This window comes from Leptodactylus fuscus, chromosome 6 (assembly GCF_031893055.1).
Source record: "Leptodactylus fuscus isolate aLepFus1 chromosome 6, aLepFus1.hap2, whole genome shotgun sequence".
In the NCBI taxonomy this organism is placed as follows: Eukaryota; Metazoa; Chordata; class Amphibia; order Anura; family Leptodactylidae; genus Leptodactylus; species Leptodactylus fuscus.
The window spans coordinates 134,874,559-134,895,284 of NC_134270.1; the positions used below are offsets into that span (position 1 = coordinate 134,874,559).

A 20,726-nucleotide genomic window follows, 5' to 3' on the forward strand; every position below is an offset into this window, starting at 1 on the left:
GCATATAGCTGTATGATCTCCATGTGCCACAGTAGATCTGTGCACATGGAACGATGTATTAAAGTGTACCACCAATTCTAAAAACAAGTTTCCTTCTCCAGTTCTTAGTCTCTCTTTTCCTCTCCTCTTTACCTTTACTGAAACTGTTCACATGTATAGAATCTGTATTTGTAGTCAGCTAACACACAGAAGTCTATGGAGAGGGGATGGGGAAGAAGAAGCTGTTAATTGTCTCATTCTGTGCAGTGGTAAGAGAGAGAGCAGTGTGTCACTCACAGTACAGCAGAATGTACCTTTTCCAGCACCCTGCTCCTCCCCCATCCCCATAGACTTCTATGTAAAAAGTAACTCAAACTGATAAATGAAGAAGGGAACTTATTTCTTTAATAAGATATATTACAAAGTTTCTTATGTTCACCTGTACTATTTATAGGTGGAGGTACACCTTGAAGGGGTTGGCCACTTTCAGACCAATATTGACAAACAAATGTACAATAAAAAGATATACAATTTTCCAATATACTTTCTTTATCAATAACTCACGGTTTTCTAGATCTCTGCTTGCTGTCATTCATTCTATTACTTCTAGTGGATGAAACTCTGACCATGGTCATGTGATGTACGGTCCATGGTCATGTGATGTACGGTCCATGGTCATGTGATGAGCACACAGGTGCTGCTTGTTATATTCACAGCACAGTAATCAGACATCTGTATGGTAATCAGCTGTGCACCTGTGTGCTCGTCACATGACCATGGACCGTACATCACATGACCATGGTCAGTTTCATCCACTAGAAGTAATAGAATGAATGACAGCAAGCAGAGATCTAGAAAACCGTGAGGAATTGATACAGAAAGTATATTGGCTGCCTATTCAATATAGAATAAAATATAAAGTTATCACCCTCATCCACAAGACTCTCCATAATGCTGCACCTCCCTACATTTCCTCCCTCATCTCTGTCTACCGCCCAACCCGTGTTCTCCGCTTACTCAATGACCTAACACTTACATCCTCTATTATCAGAACCTCCCACGCTCGTATACAAGACTTCTCCCGAGCTGCACCACTTGTCTGGAATGCTCTACCCCGGACAATCAGATTAACTCCCAATTTCTACAGTTTCAAACGCAAACTAAAGACGCATCTTTTCAGACAGGCCTATCACAATGTCTAACGTAAACCCTTAACCCTCCTCTGTCCCCGCTCCCACATTTCCCCACATGATATGATGTCATCTCAGGCTAACTTTATAGGTCCAAGCTCCATCCACATGTTAAAGGACACGACTGTTGACGGCTCATAAAGTTTTAAGTTTGTGTAATGCCAGTAACCTCTATTACAAAAGTGTCTGACCACAGTATAAGCAATGCCGCCCCTGCTACCTCTTGTGTCACCCCCTCTACCTCATAGATTGTAAGCTCTTGCGAGCAGGGCCCTCAGTCCCATTGTGTGAAACAACTTTCTTTGTAATGTATCTTTCTGTCTGTATTTGAACCCTACAAATTGTACAGCGCTGCGGAATATGTTGGTGCTATATAAATAAAATTTATTATTATTATTTATTATTATATTGGAAAATTGTATTTTTTTTTTTATTGTACATTTGTTTGTCAATATTGGTCTGAAAGTGGCCAACCCCTTTAAAGGACATATGTTGGTTGGTTAGTATCCTTTGTCAGGCTTCTTGGATTTTATGTTTCTAAGTCAATGACCTTTCCTCATTCTGGGATCAGTCGAATATTTGTCTCATGTGTTGATTTTTTTATTTGTGGTGAAAACTGTAAATTATAGTAAATTTTAGGATAAACTGAGGATATTACAGTCTTTCTCTCCCTAACATTCCCCCAAGTTCATTAAGTTCTCCCAAGTTCATTAAGTGGCTGTATAAATCAGTTTTGATGGAAAATTGTAAAATTTTATGATCATGATACTTCCTCCAAAGATTTATAATTACAGAAATTACTTACAGTAAAAATTTTCATTATAAATTCACCAGATTTTTAAAGCCTTCGTAAGTGAACGGAGGAATCTTGGGAGCACAGGATGCCGTTTTGGATAAGCAGGCAAGCTGGTTCACTTCACATGATGCATAGTCCTGTTCACTATGGAAATAAACTCCATCTGATGAATGTACAGAAGGATCTATGTCAAAATAATTGTAGGGCCTGAGAAAAAATCCTACAGCATTGCCTGGAGTGGCTGTGTTTGGAAGGTCCTCAGAGTGTGGAATGTGAAGGAACCCAACTGTGATCCAGGCGACCAAGTCCTAAGAGGAAGGAGACAGGGACAGTAGGTTGGACTCCATATAGACATGATTATATTGATACATATATATATATATATATATATATATATATATATATATATATATAAATATATATATATATATATATATATATATATATATATATATATATATGTAAGATTTATGAATAGAAGAATGTTAGACATATAGTAGCAATGTGACTACCACTCCTGTGCAGATCTATGCATTTTAATGGGTGCAGACTGCAAACGAATCCTCTATAGCCAGATCCAGTAGTCATGCTCCCTTCCATCCGTTTCTAGTTACAGACAAGAGATACAAAGAAAGGATGGACTACTTAATCAGACTACACAGGATTTGTTTGTAGTCTGTAACCATGAAGACCAATGATCCTATTAGTATACACAAAATATTTATACAAAAGTGATACGTGGTTTTAATTGTAAAAGGTTTTGGGCAATAACACAATTATTGTAAAAGTGCACATGCCCCTTAAAGAGAGCAGTGAACGTTAGCAATCCTGAGGGTAGCATTCTATAAATCAGCATTAGGTAAGTAGATTGTTACTTAGGTTTGCAGGGAAAGATTGAGTACAACATGTAATGTATTCATGTCCAGTAGGATAACAGTCTATCTTGTGTAAGTGTGCATATAGACATAACCAGAGGTGTAAATACCGCAGTAGCACCGGTAGTGGCTACCACAGAGCCTTGAACATTAGGGGACCCAGCAGGCCCCTGTTTTTTTTTTAATAGACCGTTACCTGCTGAAGTAACCCAGCAGGTAACGGGCCCTATTTACTTACTGATCCTCGCTCCGGCTCACGGCCGTTTGCGCCTTTGCGGAAGTGGTCGTTAGAAGGAGTGGGATCAAAAAGTAAGGCAGCGGGCCAGCGAACCCCACAAACACTGCTATCATTATGCTCTGGGGTCTTTTCAGACCTCAGAGTGTAATGATTGGAGGGCTAGGAGAGGTGAGGGAACATAAAAAACACTGTTACTTACACTTGGTGACATCACAGACGTCACTTGGGCTGGACTTGTGTCCTTATGCATTGCAACGTAAGCCTGGCTCAAGTGACATCTCTACCATCATTAAAGATATCAGCTGGGAGAGTGCCCGATCCCAAGGGAGGTAAGTAACATTGATTTTTATGTTTGTCTGGGTCTATCATGGTTATCTCTGGAATCCCCCGGTGGGCCCCGAGCTCCGACCATTAGTCCTCATTTTGCGAATGCAAATGCATTGTTTAGGGGCCTGATCTGGATGGTCATGGGCTGGGCCCCTGACAATCCCAATAGAGCTCCTGACCAATGCATCAGCATACCTCCCACCGTCACGGTTGGCAGAAGGTATGTCCTGGTATCAAATTACCTGTGTCTAGGGCAAGCAGATGCATTGGCAAGTGAAGCAGGAGGTATAGGCAGACAGCTCCTGCTTCACCACAGTCCATCGCAGTAAGCGCAATATGATGACGTCACTCACATCGCACCCACAGCTCTGTGACTGAGACTGCACACAGAGCAGCAAGGGAGTGAGGGAAGGTGAGTATTTGTGTTTTCTATCTTAAACTGAAGGCATATTGAGGGGGAACATGATGAAGGGAACACATGAAACTAGGGGCAGATGAAGAGGGGGCACATTGAGGAGGATATTAAACTGTTGGCAGACAAAGGGGGGGCATGAAACTGGGGGCAGATGGAGAGAGGACATGAAACTGGGGCAGAGATGGAAGGGAACATTAAACTGTGGGCAGATGACGGAGGGACATTAAACTGGGGGCAGATGAAAGGGGGCACTTAAACTGGGGGGGACATTAAGAGGGACATGAAATTGGGGACAACTAGAAGGGGACATTAAGAGGGACATGAAATTGGGGACAACTGCAGTGGGACATTTAACAATGGGGGGGTCACTGGAGAAGGACATTAAACTGTGGGAGTAGCAGGAGGGGGGCCTGTCCGCCTCTAGTTGCCCCCAGTTTAATGTCTCCCTCCAGCTACCCCTATGGTTTAATGTCTCCCTCTAGTTGCTCCCAGTTTAATGTCCTGCAGTGATGGAAGCCAATAGCCTGGGGGACGTTAAATAGGTTGTGCAGGATAAAATTTTTTTTATTTAACTACCGTTGAAAAAAAAAACCCCTAAACTTTCTCTCCTGTCCCCAGGGTCTCCCAACACGGTTTGGTCCTGCAGCTCTGTTGTTTTTTTCCCTCTGCACGTGACTACCTGTGACGTCATGTTACCCCTGAGGCCAATCCGCAGCCTAAGGGAAGGGACCTGGGATGTCACAGCCTGTGAAGACTTCAAGAAGACAGCAGAGCTGCAGGACTGTCGCAGTCTGACACTGCTTATGATACAATATTCATGTTATTTGCCCCACATTTTCTTGCTTCTTTACCTGGTTTTGTATATTCTCATTATTTATAAACTTAGAGAATGCAACAGTGGGAGTCCAAGGATCATTTTGATTGTAGATGGAACTACTTTCAGCCTCCTCGTCCTTACGTTTGGTCACTGCTAACTTGTACCTTAAGAATCATGACAATGTAGACAAGACATCACATGTCAGAAATTTTCAGTGTGTGCACAGACCCATATTGATCAAACTATGGTTACTTTCAGTGCTGCTTTGTGAATGTAGACTATAACAGAGCAATGGAGTGCAACAAAGTCATAAGTATATACATTACACTTAATCCTAAACAATTAAAGGCATATACTTTTTGGGTGATGACCAATAGTTTGGCTCACCTGCAACTTGACAGATGTTCCACCAATGATTGAACAACTTCACTTGGTTTTTTTTCTGGGCAGCTCAGCTGCATGGACCATCATGACTATAAAAACAAAGGAACAAAACTTACCTGGCCCATCCCATTGCTTCCTGAACTGGACTTTCTTCTGGTAAAAAGTCTCCAGCAAAGCTGACCATCTGGACCCTGTAGGAACGAGGATGACCCCATTTGTTGGTTTTGTTGCTTGAGAAGTGGATATAACGGGGCGTCATGGTGTTCTGCTCAAATGCTGCCTGGTTCTCGGTCTCCAATACGCTTCGTACCACTTTTGGTCGTTGTATCTTGACCTCTGGTTGCCATGGTATGTTTAAAGGATTAAACTTCATATCCTGAGTCATAATTGAATTGCCAATTCCTATTAAAACAAATTCATTAATATGTTACATCTTCCAGAAATAAAGATTTCTGGGGGTCCTCAGAGATGACAGCTCATGGCTGAGGGTCCCAGAAGGAGGACATCCTTTCACCAACTTCTTTTTTGAGATGCATCTAAAAATAAGGAATTGTGAAAAGTGGACAGTCTCTTTGACTGGTCTAATCTATTTGACTTGTTATGGCCACTTTAATCATCCATTTACAATATTTTATAGTAATAATTTTATTATATATATATATATATATATATATATGTATATGTATATGTATATATTTTGTGTATCCCGTTTGAATCTTGTTTGTATTTTTAACAATTATAAAAGTACTAGCTGGTACCCACGACTTCGTCTGCGGTGATTGTAGAAGTGGGTATATACAGGCGCGGATAAGGTTTTCGTACTGTGTATAAGGTATGGGATATAAAATGTAACTGTGTATCTTGTTGTTGCTGTAATTCTGAGAGCACATGAGACTTTTGTGTTGAATGTAATTTGTATTTCAGCCGCTATACGGTGTTGGTATAAACTGTACATAGTGACTTTGGGACAGAGGTATTTCAGGTTAATATACTTCGATATACGACATTGTATGATTTGTTATTTTCCGCCAGTACATGTAAGTTTTGGGCACAGGATACTTTTGAGTAAGCAACATAAAGTCTGGCCCTGTGCATGACAGTTTAGTAACTCCATGTGCCTCTTATTAATAGCAGTTAACCCCATCATGTCCCTCACATTAACCCCAGTGTAAGAGTTACTGATAGAGATGAGCGAGTACTGTCGGGATCAGCCGATCCAAACAGCACGCTGGCATAGAAATGAATGGACGTAGCCGGCACGCGGGGGGTTAAGCGCGCTGGCTACGTCCAAGCGGAAGTACCAGGTGCATCCATTCATTTCTATGGAGCGTGCTGTTCAGATCGGCTGATCCCAACAGTACTCGCTCATCTCTAGTTACTGATATGTGAGAGACTTGGAGGTAATAATTAAGTATCTTCATTACTGAGGTCTTTTATTAGTACCTCCATATGTCTCACATATTAGTAACCTTTATATGGGGCACACAGGGGTTAATATGAGGGACATGATGGGGTTTATTCCTATTAATGTGAGGTACATGGAGTTACTAACACTAAACTAATAACCCCATGCCTGACATTAATGAGAATAGGAAATAAAGGAAGGGAGCTGTGTGTTTCTTACTTTCAGTTTGCTAGCAGCTTCGGCAGGAGCTATCACTATAGCAGGCAGAGACTTGAGCGATTAAGCTCCACCCCCTGGGTTTCCTGCACCCCTCTCAAAGGGGAGTGTCCTTATGCCTCAGCTCTAGCAGAGACTTTATTTAACTCTTTCAGGTCCTGTGCTGCTGGCATGCCAGTGAAATATGGCAGGAGTGCCACTCTTGGCATGTGTGCCAGGGGTTGCTGACCTCTGCTGTAGGGGGTAATATGAATTTTGTGGCTTGCTATGGTCCAAAGTGTGTGAGATTGCAGAGATAGTGATGTGAGTTTGGGTTTTGTGGGGGTCCTGGGAAAAACATATGTGCGCTATTGTGACGAAAAGTAGCCTATTGCGCAATCGAGTGTAGGGACTATGTTTGTGGAAAATTTCAGCCAAATCGGTGGAGCGGTTTTTGCGTGATTGACCGCCAAAGATCCGAACATCCAAAGGGTCCTGGGAAAAACGTATGTGCGCTATTGTGACGAAAAGTAGCCTATTGCGCAATCGAGTGTAGGGACTATGTTTGTGGAAAATTTCAGCCAAATCGGTGGAGCGGTTTTTGCGTGATTGACCGCCAAACATCCGAACATCCAAAGGGTCCTGGGAAAAACGTATGTGCGCTATTGTGACGAAAAGTAGCCTATTGCGCAATCGAGTGTAGGGACTATGTTTGTGGAAAATTTCAGCCAAATCGGGGTCCAAAGTGTGTGAGATTGCAGAGATAGTGATGTGAGTTTGGGGTTTTGTGGGGGTCCTGGGAAAAACGTATGTGCGCTATTGTGACGAAAAGTAGCCTATTGCGCAATGGGGTGTATTAACTATGTTTGTGGAAAATTTCAGCCAAAACGGTCAAGCGGGTTTTGCGTGATTGACTAACAAACATCCGAACACACAAACCCACAAACATCCAAACTCACAAACTTTCACATTTATAATATTAATAGGATAAAATTTAGATAAAACCATTACAAAATGAGGGCGGGTCTACACCTGCGCCCGGTTTGTGGGTTTCTGTCTTCTGTCCGAGAATCTGGACAAGACACAGAAACCCGGCAGTCAGTGTCTGCCCGTAAGCGTCTTGAGCCTCTCCACGGCGAAACCATTTTTTTTTTAACCGGACATAAAGTCTTGCATCTCCGACTTTGTGTCCGGTTAAAAGAAACGGTTTCACCGAGGAGATGCAGAAGACGCTCAAGGGTGGACACTTTGCAAACCCATTCAAGTGAATGGGTTTGAAAAGTGACTGACGGTTTCCGTATCCTGTCCAGTTTATCAGGCAGAAACTTTTCAGACCCCGTGGAGGTCTGAAACCCAGGGGAGGTGAGGGAACATAATACACAGTTTTACTCACCTCTCCGGGATCCGATGTTACTCCTAGCAGACTTCGGGCCTGTATGGTAATGTCCCAGACGTCATGTGGTTTGGGACATTACCATACAGGCCCAAAGCCTGTGCTGGCTGTAACATACAGGCCAGAAGCCTATGCTAGTAACAGCCCATACCTCCCAACCGTCCTGATTTCCGACCGGGACCGCAGGACACTCACGATTTTGGTGTCCTGTCCCGCGGTCCCGGTCGGAAATCAGGACGGTCCCAGTCGGAGGGAGGTATGTCCCGATTTCAACTTATTGGCATCCTATGGATGCCGATGAGCTGAATACATAGGCCAGGGGTCCTCAAACTGCAGCCCGCCAAGCACTTCTGTCCGGACCGCTGACAACTCCAGCTGGCGTGCATTTATAATGAAGCTCCTGGGGAGATCGGGCCAGGCGCACTTCACTTTACCTATTGGAGGGCACCGCTCCTGATTCGACCTGTGCGACCTGCTCTGCCTCTGGTGTCCGCCTCTGTCCTCCTGCCACATCCCTTGTATGCGATGTAAGGAGGATACAGGAGGCACCGCTCCTTATGTCTGCGTCGCCTGATCTGCCTCCAGTATCCTCCTTGCACTGCATACATGCGATGTGACAGGCGGACATCAGAGGCAGAGCAGGTTGCACAGACATCTGGAGCGGTGCCTCCTGTATCCTCCTTACATCGCATACAAGCGATGTAGCAGGAGGACACAGGCAGACACCGGAGGCAGAGCAGGTCGCACAGACATCAGGAGCGATGCCCTCCAATAGGTAAAGTGAAGCGTGCTGTCTCCATGGCCTAGCCCAATATAGTCAACTGTGCCCCTCCGTCACTTCGTCAGTCAGGTCACCCTAGCAACGCGACCTAACCTGACGCAGCCCAAATTACAGTAAGTAAAGCCACTACTGTCCTACAGTTTGCTGTGCCGCTCAGCAGTGGTCTCACTGGTCAGGTTCAGTGCCTGCTGCCTTCCTGGACGGACCCTACCTGCGCCCCCTGAAGTAAGCAGTATAATATCTTACTGTAGGATAAATAACACCTCAGAGGGCGTTCACACTTGTGCTCGGTGTCTGGTGTCTGCATTCTGTCGGGTTTCCATCTTCAGTCCCAGCGAAACTGGACAGGGGACAGAAACCCGGCAGTCACCTTTAAAACCCATTCAATTGAATGGGTTTGTAAAGGTGACCACCAGTATCCGCTTGTGGCGTGTCTGCAGGGAAACCGTTTTTTAAGCCGTTTTTAAGCCGGACACAAAGTCCTGCATGTCTGACTTTGCATTTGGCTAAAAAAAACGGTTTCCCCGTGGACAGGCCACAGGCGGACACTGGTGGTCACATTTACAAACCCATTCAATTGAGTCCTAATCCTATTAATATTATAAATGTGAAAGTTTGTGAGTTTGTGGGTTTGTGTGTTTGGATGTTTGCATGTTCGGATGTTTGTTCCTCAATCACGGAAAAACCGCTCGACCGATTCGGCTGAAATTTTCCACAAACATAGTCATTACACCCGATTAAACAATAGGCTACTTTTCGTCACAATAGCGCACATATGTTTGTGCCAGGACACCCACAAAACCCAAACTCACATCACCATCTCTGCAATCTCACACACTTTGGACCATAGCAAGCCCCAAAATTCATATTGCCCTCTGCAACCTAGCCCCTAACCCCACACAATCTCATATACATATACTTTACCACTTTGCCCCTCACCTTAACGATACTCCAGGAGGCGCTCTTTAACGCTCCGGAGCAGCCATGTTTGCCGACCCCCACCGCTCTGACAATCCGCGACACCCCCCAACCATGTCAATACCCCTAGGCGGTCTAAAAAATGCAAAAAAATTTTTTTAAAAAAAGTAAAAATATATATATATATATATATATATATATAAAAAAAAAGGATTAAAAATTCAAATCACCCCCCTTTCCCTAGAACACATATAAAAGTACTTAAAAACTGTGAAACACATACATGTTAGGTATCCCCACGTCCAAAATCGCCCGCTCTACAAAGCTATACAAATATTTTTCCTGTTCGGTAAACGCTGTAGCGGGAAAAATGGTCAAAAGTGCCAAACCGCTGTTTTTTCACTGTTTTGATTCTGATAAAAATTTGAATAAAAAGTGATCAAAGCAATAACATTTCCCGAAAATGGTAGAACTACAAAGTACACCCAGTCCCGCAAAAAAAGACGCCCTATACATCCCCGTACACGCACGTATAAAAAAGTTACGGCTGTCGGAATATAGCGATTTTTCAAAAAAAAAATTTTAAACACAGTTTTGGATTTTTTTTAAGGGGTCAAAATGTAAATAAAACCATATAAATTTGGTATCCCCAGAATCGTAACGAAACACAGAATACAGGGGACAGGTCATTTTGGCTGCACAGTGAACGCCGTAAAACCAAAGCCCGTAAGAAAGTCGCAGAAATGCATTTTTTCTTCAAATCCACCCCATTCTGAATTTTTTCCCTGCTTCCCAGTACATTATATAAAATAATTAATGGTGGCATCAGGAAGAAAAATTTGTCCCAGGAAAAATTAAGACCTCATATGGCTCTGGGAGCGGAGAAATAAAAAAGTTATGGGATTTAGAAGGAGGGGAGTCAAAAATGAAAATCAAAAAATGCCATCGGCGGGAAAGGGTTAACTTCAAATACTTCTGTCCCAAAGTCACTATTTAAAGTTTCTCCCAACACCGTATATATAGCAGCTCAAATACAAAGTAACTGCAACACAAAAGTCTCATGTATTGTCTGAATTACAGCAAAAACAAGATACAAAGTTACATTTCATATCCCATACCTTATAAACACTACGAAAACTTTACCCGCGCCTGTATATACCCACTACTACAATCACCGCAGACGAAGTCGCGGGTACCAGCTAGTAATATTATAAACTAGCTTTTACCCGTGACTTCGTCTGCGGTGATTTGAGAATTGGGCGGACACAGACGTGTGAAACTGTAAAAGTGCTGTAAAAAGTTTGGTGGCCTAGCAAATGTGATGTGATGTGATGTGTTGTATTGTGTATGTCGTGATACAGACAATGTGATGTGTTGTATTGTGTATGTCGTGATACAGACAATGTGATGTGTTGTATTGTGTATGTCGTGATACAGACAATGTGATGTGTTGTATTGTGTCAGACAATGTGATGTGTTGTATTGTGTCAGAAAATGTGATGTGTTGTATTGTGTATGTCGTGATACAGACAATGTGATGTGTTGTATTGTGTCTGACAATGTGATGTGTTGTATTGTGTATGTCGTGTTACAGACAATGTGATGTGTTGTATTGTGTATGTCGTGATACAGACAATGTGATGTGTTGTATTGTGTATGTCGTGATACAGACAATGTGATGTGTTGTATTGTGTCAGACAATGTGATGTGTTGTATTGTGTATGTCGTGATACAGACAATGTGATGTGTTATATAGTGGGAAGCTATATGTAAATGTGAGTGAGTAGAGTGAGGGCTACTCCTGAGGAGACAGTAAGGAGTGTGCAGGCAGGTTGAGGCAGGAAATGCCAGGCAGTGTGTGTGAGTCTATAGCTGGGGCTAGGAGTCCTGCTTTTGTGAGTCTCCTGCTAGGAAGCCATGTTGTTTAGTGGCGCCAAAAGTAGCCTGTGACTCAATCCTAAGGGAAAACTATGTTTGTGGAAAATTGCACACAAATCCATCCAGGCGTTTTAGCGTGATTGAGGAACAAACATCCAAACTCACAAACATCCAAACATCCAAACACGCAAACTTTCACATTTATAATATTAGTAGGATGTGAAAGTTTGTGAGTTTGTGGGTTTGTGTGTTTGGATGTTTGTGTGTTCGGATGTTTGTTCCTCAATCACAGCCAAACGCCTGAATGGATTTTGTTGAAATTTCACACACACCGACATATTGCCCAGGAAGGAAGAATAGGCTACTTTAAATGTGGGTCACTCACCCCAAATCGCCACCGCGACCCTCCAAAGTTCTCTCCTGCTCTGATGTAGGAGCTGGCATTACGCCAGTCCAGGTCTTTCCACGCACCTCCTATGGCAGGGTGTGGGCGGGCTATGGAGCCAGCGCTGCAGAACCATACTACACCATACTACTACGTTGCCGGCAAAGTGTGGGCGGGCCAATTGACCGGGAACACCGTAGTCAACATGGCGGCAGCCCATATGCTCCAGCCGCCGCTGCCATCCCAGCCCGCCTACACACTGCCGGCATGCCGGCCGGCTACACAGGACCGGCAGATGTTGCGGACTACACACCATACACAAGGTGAGTCCAGCGGGGTGGGGGGTGGCCAGTGTCCGCAACGATCATCTCCATTAACCCTAACGCCGCCTCAGTCACAGCTGACCTGTCCTGATGTCCTCTGCCGGTGCGTGGGCGCTGCGCTGCTCCTTCTCTGCTATATTCCTTCTCCGCGTCGGCACCCGGACCAAGCTCCAGGGCCGGCGTCATGTTCCTATGGCAGCCGGGAGCCTTGCACAGGGTCCCCGTCCTGTCGGTCTTTTGCTCCTACTGCAGCCTAGGCTACGTAACCTGCAATAGAAGCCCTGTTATAGCATAGCATAAAACCGGCGCTTCTACTGCAGGTTACGTGCCATAGGCTGCAGTAGGAGCGAAAGACCGACAGCCCGGGGACCCTGCGCACGGCTCCCAGCTGCCACAGTAACGTGATGCCGGCCCCACAGCTTGCTCCAGTGCGGAACACGAACATAGAAGTGCCGGCAGAGGAAATGCCGTCTTAGCTGTGCTGCGGGAACAGGGATCGCCGGCTTGCTTAAGGGGGAGAGGGGTGGTGGGGCATGGGTGATCGGTAGGGGGGTTGCTGGTTTAGGGGAGGTGCTGGTGGTAGGGGTTAGAGAGGGGGCCGGGGGGTCGGGTTTCACACCAGAGGGCAGAAGGCAAGTGGGGGGGGGGGGGGGGCAGATTGAACATGTGGAAAGGGGGGGGGGGGAAGGTAACCAAGGTCAAGGGTGGGTGGTGCTGGGGGAAAGAGGTAGATGTAGGAGGTGACTGCCACTCGAAAGGGGGCCGGGGACGCGGGTGGGGGGTAAGGGGAGAGCCGAGGGTGAAGGTGGAGGGAAAGGGGAGGGCCAGAGGTGCAGCAGCGGGGCCGTGGGGTCCTGGCCCACGACGCTGTGGGAAGTGACCGCGCTGGCCACAAGGAAAGGGCCATGGAGGGCCACGGGCCGCGCTGCAGGTGGATCGCGCAAGGGTGAGGGGACAGCGGACGAAGTCGCGGACTATAGCTAGTGGTTTATAAAGGTGACTGCCGGGTTTCCGTCTGTTTCGCTGGGACTGAAGATGGAAACCCGATGGAATGCATACACCAGACACCGAGCACAAGTGTGAACGCCCCCTAAGATTGAAAATTGAGTGTCCCCCTCCACCCCACGGTTGCATTCATCTCCATTTTTTCTCAATAACACATAGGAATAGCCTTAAGAAAGACATCTAAAGGTAGGAGAAGAATAGCATTTCTTAAGGCTATTCCTACGTGTTATCGAGAAAAAATGTGATTTTAATGGTAGAATCCCTTTAAACTATATTTCGGCCCTCCAATGGTCCGAGGGACAGTGAACTGGCCCACTGTTTAAAAAGTTTGAGGACCCCTGACATAGGCGTTTAAAGCAGGAGATGTCACAGCTCAGCTCCTGCTTTAACGCTGAGCTCCGGCATTTGTAGCCACAATGTGATGACATCACATCGCGCCTACAACTATGTGTATGAGTGAGAGAGTGGAGAGAGCGGCTGGGGAGTGATGGAAGGTGAGTGTAAGTGTTTGTTTCTGTTAAACATTAAGGTGGAACATAATGTAGGGGGCCTATGAAACTGGGGGCAGATGAAGGCAGGGGAGAACGGCATGACACTGGAGCAGATGAAGGGGGGGAGAACGGCATGACACTGGGGCAGATGAAGGGGGGAGAACGGCATGACACTGGAGCAGATGAAGGGGGGGAGAAAGGCATGACACTGGGGCAGATGAAGGGGGGAGAACGGCATGACACTGGAGCAGATGAAGGGGGGGAGAACGGCAAGACACTGGGGCAGATGAAGGGGGGAGAACAGCATGACACTGGGGCAGATGAAGGGGGGGAGAACAACATGACACTGGGGCAGATGAAGGGGGGAGAAAAGCATGACACTGGGGCAGATGAAGGGGGGAGAATGGCATGACACTAGGGCAGATGAAGGGGGGGAGAAAGGCATGACACTGGGGCAAATGAAGGGGGGAGAACGGCATGACACTGGGGCAGATGAAGGGGGGGAGAATGGCATGAAACTGGGCAGAGATGGGGGGACATGAAACTGGAGAGATATGAAACTGGGGACAGAGATGGAGGGGGGACATGAAACTAGGGGCAGATGAAGGGTGTATATGAAACTGGGAGAGAGATGGAGGGGGGACATAATTTACGGGTGACTGTAGGAGCATTATACTGTGTGGGAGCACATGAAAAATGAATGAGCCAAATTTGCCACATTTTGTCCCTCTTTCTACTTTTCAAAAGTTGGGAGGTATGACAGCCTGTTACTGCTAGCACAGACTTTGGACCTGTATGGTACTTCTAGCACAGGCTTCGGGCCTGTATGGTAATGTCCCAGACCACGTGACATATGGGACTTTACCATACAGGCCCGAAGCCTGTGATAGCAGTTCCATACAGGCTCAAAGCCTGTGCTAGCAGTAACAGGCTGTTACTGCTAGCACAGACTTCTGGCCTATTTGTTAATGTCCCATACCGCATGCCGTCTGGGACATTACCATACAGGCCTGAAGCCTGTAGCTAGGATTAACTTCAGATCTCGGAGAGATGAGTAACACTGTTTATTATGTTTCCTCACCTCCCCTGGGGTTCCAATTATTATACTCAGGGGTCTGAAAATACCCCAGAGTATAATATTAGCGGTAGTGGGATCGCAGCCTAGGCCCAGGACTGCTCACTCCCCCCCCAAAAAAAAGTATGTTACTCACCTACCACGCAGCTTCTCCTGCTGCTGTTGTCTCCTCCTCCTTTCATCCGGCAATAAGACGTCTGTGTCTCAGCACAGGAGGCGCGATGACGCTGCCTGCGCTGAGACGCAAAGGTCTAAACCAGCTCAGAAGAGGGCTGCTCGGTTTGTTTTTAGAGCGACCCTCTCCAGCGCTAGTTTAGAAGAAAAAAATAAATTGCTGTGGCTTCCACCCCTTCCATAGTGCTGCCTGAGGCCGCCTCATTAAAGGTGCGGCCCTGGCTTTATCACTTTTTTGGCCAGGAGAGGTGACTGAGCAAACAGCAATTAAGCCACTGTAAATGTATTCTTTTTTTTTCAGATTTTCCATTACAGAATTCATTGTTTGGACATTTTCAGATGTGATAATACCAATAATAGTTATTTATTATTTTTGTTAAGTTACTCTAATTTAGTCCCACCAGAGGTCTTGAACATCCAGTGTCTTTACAATATACTACTATTAATGTAGTGTATTGCACCACTGGCAGTTTCCTGATGGATAACCTCATTATGAGGAGGGGTATACTTGAAGCTGCTGGTGGATATCTGCTATGTAACGCATGATATACTGTCACTTAAAATTTCCATCATACACATTCAGAGAATACCAAGAAGGTGGTTAAGGAGGATTCCAGTTTAGAACACTTTTTGTACCCCATTAAGGCCCTATTGGCAAATATTCAGGTAAATTATTGACAACGAGCGCTCCAAGGAACGATTGTCGATTGTCAGTGCAGCCAAATGGGGGTGGAATAATTGCAGCAGAGATTGTTCCTCCCCCATTCACTTTGCATTGGCCTGTGTTATAAAGTTGCTGCAAATGAATGCTGACCAACGCATTCGCTGATCAGCACTCGGATGGGGGAGATCTGGCTGTGCAATACATACTTAATAGAGGAAGTTCACAGTTCAAGGCATTGTCCAGGGCTAAACATCAATCACATTTGTTATTGAAGGAAGTGTTGACACCAGAGAAGGATTGGTAGGATAAGTTCTTTTATTATTTTAACCCATTCTAAGTTGTTTTGATTTTTTTTTTTCAGAATACCCATTGGCTGGCCACAGACAAGAGTGGTTACAAAGATCTGGAGGACCCATCCTATCCTGCAATCTAAAGGCATCCCATTGATTTGATTGCCCAATATGTAATGCTTATTTTCCCCTTTGGTGGTGCTTTAAGAAAATTGAACACTTTATGCCAGGTTTTCTCATAGGTTCCAGCTGATCAATGGATGTCCAACAGGGACAGTTCTAACTAAGAGGAATTGCCAAATTCAAGAACCTCTTGCATCACTTATATCATCATATAGATTCTAACACAAGTCTCACTATACTAAACCTATGCACACTACTTACAATACCAGTAAAGGCATACATTGCCATATTTGTACTATGTATAGAAATTGAAATTTTGCTATATGTCTTACCTCCAACATCCAAATCCACTTTGTAATTGATAAAATGAGTGTGGAGTGTTCCTAATGTATGCTCACCCACCCTTGACCCATACTCCTTTCCATCAGCAAAGTAGAATGAAGAGCTGATATATCCCGTGGCATGTATCTTGGCTTCAATGACTCCATTTTGATAGAAGATGAAATCCCAAACATAATCATAATTAATGAGAGTTGAAATGGCTCGAACAATTAATACAGTGCTGGCAAGTCCACCATAATACATGGAGTGCATATTGGAATAGTGTCGTCGAAGAGGTACACCTAAATTTTGCTCGAAGATGCATATGGCGTTCTTAGTCGTTTCAGGGGTTTCAGATTCCATCAGAAAATGAGCATCGATGTACGTGGCAAGATAAGGGCAGTCAACACCCCTCACTAACTCAAATGAGAATCTTCCAATGCCAAAGCTACCATCCAGGTATCTAGTGATCATTCCTCCAGGTGCATTAGATCCATAAATTGCAATGGCCTCTTGAGTACTAATTTCGTAAGCAATACGTTCATTATTAAATTTGATATCAAAAAGACGCAAACCGGTGTTTACGTTCATGCCATAGGTAAAGCTCCATGATTGGAAAGTAACTTGGTTCTTGTCAATTGTGTACCGATTACCAGATGGGTCAAACTGCTGTGGTGCTCCTGGTTGAGGAGTAACCTTTGGTTTCATAGAGCCAATATCATTTTCCGGTGAAACCTTTTTGATTTCTATCACTTCAACTTTACCTGCATTGAACTGCTTTTCCAGATCAGCCATATTCGAGAAGTAAGCACCATTGTAGAAAACTTTTGTTACTTTCCACTTTGAGACCTCCAAACTTTTGTGATCCAGAAGTAGCTCCAGTCCAACTGGTTGGACAGCAAAACAGCTTTCTGTCATTTTGAGAAATAAAACAAACCAAGTGCTTCTATCTCCAGATTTGAAACCTCTCGGGACTGTGGTAAGAGCAGCAAAATTGGTTCCATCATACCCAAGGGCTCGTAAAAACTTTGGTGCCATAGAAAATTCATTTTGATACACCAAATCATAAGCATCAGCATACTCTTTTCCAATCACGGGACGACGGTGGTAAGGAACTTTTTCTTTGTATTTTTCCAATGTAATGTCATGGCTGTATGATGGGTTGGGAAGAGGACCGACCACATATTCTGTAATGTTAGGTTCCTCTTGATCTCCAAAGAAGACAACGGCAAAAGCCTCCCGTTTGGGTTTTTCTCCTCCTTGGTCTAAGTAATTTAGAACCTGTTGTTTGGGGGGGTATTTTATATCAACATAGTAAATGCAATTTTCTGTAGGCTTTGCATCAGCTGCAATGACCAGTTTCTTGCCAAGATTTTTTTTCAGGTAGTCAACGGTTGCTGAAAACTCTTCTGGTGTTAGATCGGAAAATACTGAGCCTTTGTCACTTTTCTGCCGGGCAACATTAGATTTAAGATTTCCATGTTGCGGTTGAGAAGAACAGCTTTCGGAAGACTTTCCTGCTCCTGAGAGTAAAACAGAAACCAGTGCCAAAATAGTTACCAATGCCACAGCCAAGAGTACGAGCACAGCCTTCAGGTTCATGATAGCGAGGAAAGAATATGTGCTAAGAAGGAAGCAAGACGTCCTTCAAACACACAGAATAAATTGTCTAAAATACAAAACGGTTGTGTAACTTACGATGAAGGGGGAGGAGAACTCTGAAAATAGCAGAAAACCATATTGCAGTGGGCAAAGTTCCCAGTTTCAAGAGGATAACACGGATGATTTTAATTGAAACCATTCTTGAAAACTATTTTGGTGAAATTAAATTTAATCAAATAAAATTATATGTGTGCTGTTCTCCTCATATTTATTAGTTAAAGGGGTTGTCCCATCACAAGGATCCTATCTATACTGCTTGTTAATGTGAATGTAAGACCTTTCCTAAATACACTGCTTCAGACAAACTGCTTTGTTTGTCCACTATATTACTTTATTCAATTCATTGTTGACACAGCCCTTGACTTATCTGCTCAAAAGTCAAGTGATGTATCTGCCTGCTCTCAGGGGGGAGGGAGGAGGGGCTAAGTGCAGGGAGCGAGCCTGTGTATCTAGCTATTCCTGTGTCTACACCATGTGACCTACCTTCCTGCTATCAGATAGAGGAGAGGAGCTGCTTTCATTTCTTCTGTTCTCCCAGTTATCAGGCTAGCTAATTCAATTGTGTTCATTATGGCCGAGACAGGCAGTCTCTGTATGTAACACAGAATGGAGTTGCTGCTGCCTGTACTTCATAGTCCAATATGGGTGGGCGGAGCTACATGCTAATTTGGGGGCGGAGCTAAACGGCAGGTTGCATGTGAAACCCCGCCCACCAAATGATGCAGGAAACCAGGAAGAAAGAAGATTTTACAGCATGAAGACTGGTGAGTATGTGACATGGGAATACCCCTTTAAATGTCCTATATTACTAATTCCTTTCCATGTTATTTCAGTGCATTGTTGTTGCTGCCATCTGCTGGCCAGAATTTGCATGCTGCACGCCCTTGTTCTTGTTAATAAAGTTTTTTCTCTCTGGGCATGGTTTTAGGCAAAGCCCTGGTCCATGTCACTCCCTGCAGCCATTTTAGTTTTTCATAGCTGTGTGACAGGACTGGTTTATACTTGGGCTTGTGAAGGCATCAGTTTTTGTCCAGCAGTTAGCCTCAGGAAAGACACCAACAGGACTGCATTTAATACCACTACTGCCAAGGCTATTACAGTAATTATTACAGTATTATCACTTGTCGCTGCTCTTGGGTCAAATAAACCCACGTGGGTTCATCATATTATCGTGTCTACATTTGAATCCATCTATCCTGAGCTCCTGCCAGTCCGGTCTGCTCCACTGCTTGGATACGAAGATAGGAAAGTCACACTATTAGTTTTTATGCGAGTACTCGCTCATCTCTAAAAACTATCACACCATGAAAGATGAGCTATGCGATAACCTGAAAGAGCAATGGGAACGAGTGTCCTCCCTCATGTCAAGACTTAAAACTTAGAAATTCTGCTTTGTTCTCCTGCTGTGTGACTTTATTCCTCCCATTGTTTACAGTGTTGCTATAACCATGGACCTATAGGACAAGTGACGTCACTCACCGCTCTGCTGGCAAGACAATTGTTCAGCGAATTGCAGTTTACTTATAAAGCCTGGTCTGTTATCTCTCTATGTAAACACATAGATAACTCTGAGTCCATTCTGTACAAGCATCTGTATATTATCTGATCTGTATAAGTGTTGTGAGACTTCTCCTACCCTCTTAGCTAGAGGGCGGAGAAATACAGGAAGTGAGATGAAAAGACTGTAGCCAGACTGCTGAAACACTGAGATGGGAAAACCCCTTTAAGGCCATATTGCATAGCCAGGACTCCACTTGCAGAAGTGCCTATCAATAAGAATCACATTGTTCGCCACTAGTTTGCATTACACAGACCAATGCAAACTGAGCTCTCTACTCTGATTTTCTCTCCCCATGCGGCCGCATGGTTTACAGAGATGCTGCTGATAATCTGCTTCATTTATCCTGCATAAAAGATGACCAGAAAGCTGAATATCGTCCTGTCTAATAGGGCCCATAGGCATACATGGAAAATCCACATAATCTGGCAAATTTACCCCTTACCCTCTCAGGCCTAGTAACTGCTAGCCGCAACAGTCAGGCTGCAATTAAATGTTGAGGGGTCTGGGATTACAGAAAACGGCTAAGCTTACTGTACTACACCTGGCAACCTATATATTCAACTGCAGCCTTAATATAGCCAACAGAGACCACTTAACCAGGTAGAATGGGGTCAGGGGACCTTTGTTCATTAAATGGGTGTGGGTCCAGAGATGGAAGGTCTGACAGCTTGGTCTGTATGTGTGCCACATTTATCAGCCTGCACACTTTGCCTGGAGCTTAACCTCCACCATTATAGTTATGTATGATGCCAGGAGTCCCTGTGTCCCAGCAACATACTGTCCCATAGTGTAATCTGTAAAGGACAGTATGTCGCTGGGAGGAAGGGACTCCTGACATAATACATAACTATATTGCTTGGAGTCCCTCTCCCAGCATGGCCAATAGGAAACTCAGTCCATCGAGCAAGCTGTAAGATTGGGAATAACCTTTTCCATGTAGTCACATGGCTTCTCCAGGACTCGCTTGTCTAGACTACAATGGATAAACCAGCTGTAACAGAATACTTATAGTTTACTATTTACGAATTTCAATAAAACAAAAATACTGAATTATAACTATT

At 44.5% G+C, this 20,726-nt stretch overlaps 1 protein-coding gene across 1 annotated transcript; it reads right to left on the reverse strand.

Moving 5' to 3' along the window:
- Nucleotides 1-1,394: 1,394 nt before the first annotated feature.
- On the reverse strand, nucleotides 1,395-18,087 carry AOC3 (amine oxidase copper containing 3). Its single transcript, XM_075277282.1, has 4 exons — nucleotides 16,454-18,087; nucleotides 5,138-5,423; nucleotides 4,672-4,801; nucleotides 1,395-2,273 (listed from the first exon to the last, which is right to left on the reverse strand). The coding sequence occupies exons 1-4, from the start codon at nucleotides 18,042-18,044 to the stop codon at nucleotides 1,989-1,991; spliced, it is 2,292 nt and encodes a 763-aa protein (XP_075133383.1). The 5' UTR covers nucleotides 18,045-18,087; the 3' UTR covers nucleotides 1,395-1,988.
- Between the last annotated feature and the right edge of the window lie 2,639 nt (nucleotides 18,088-20,726).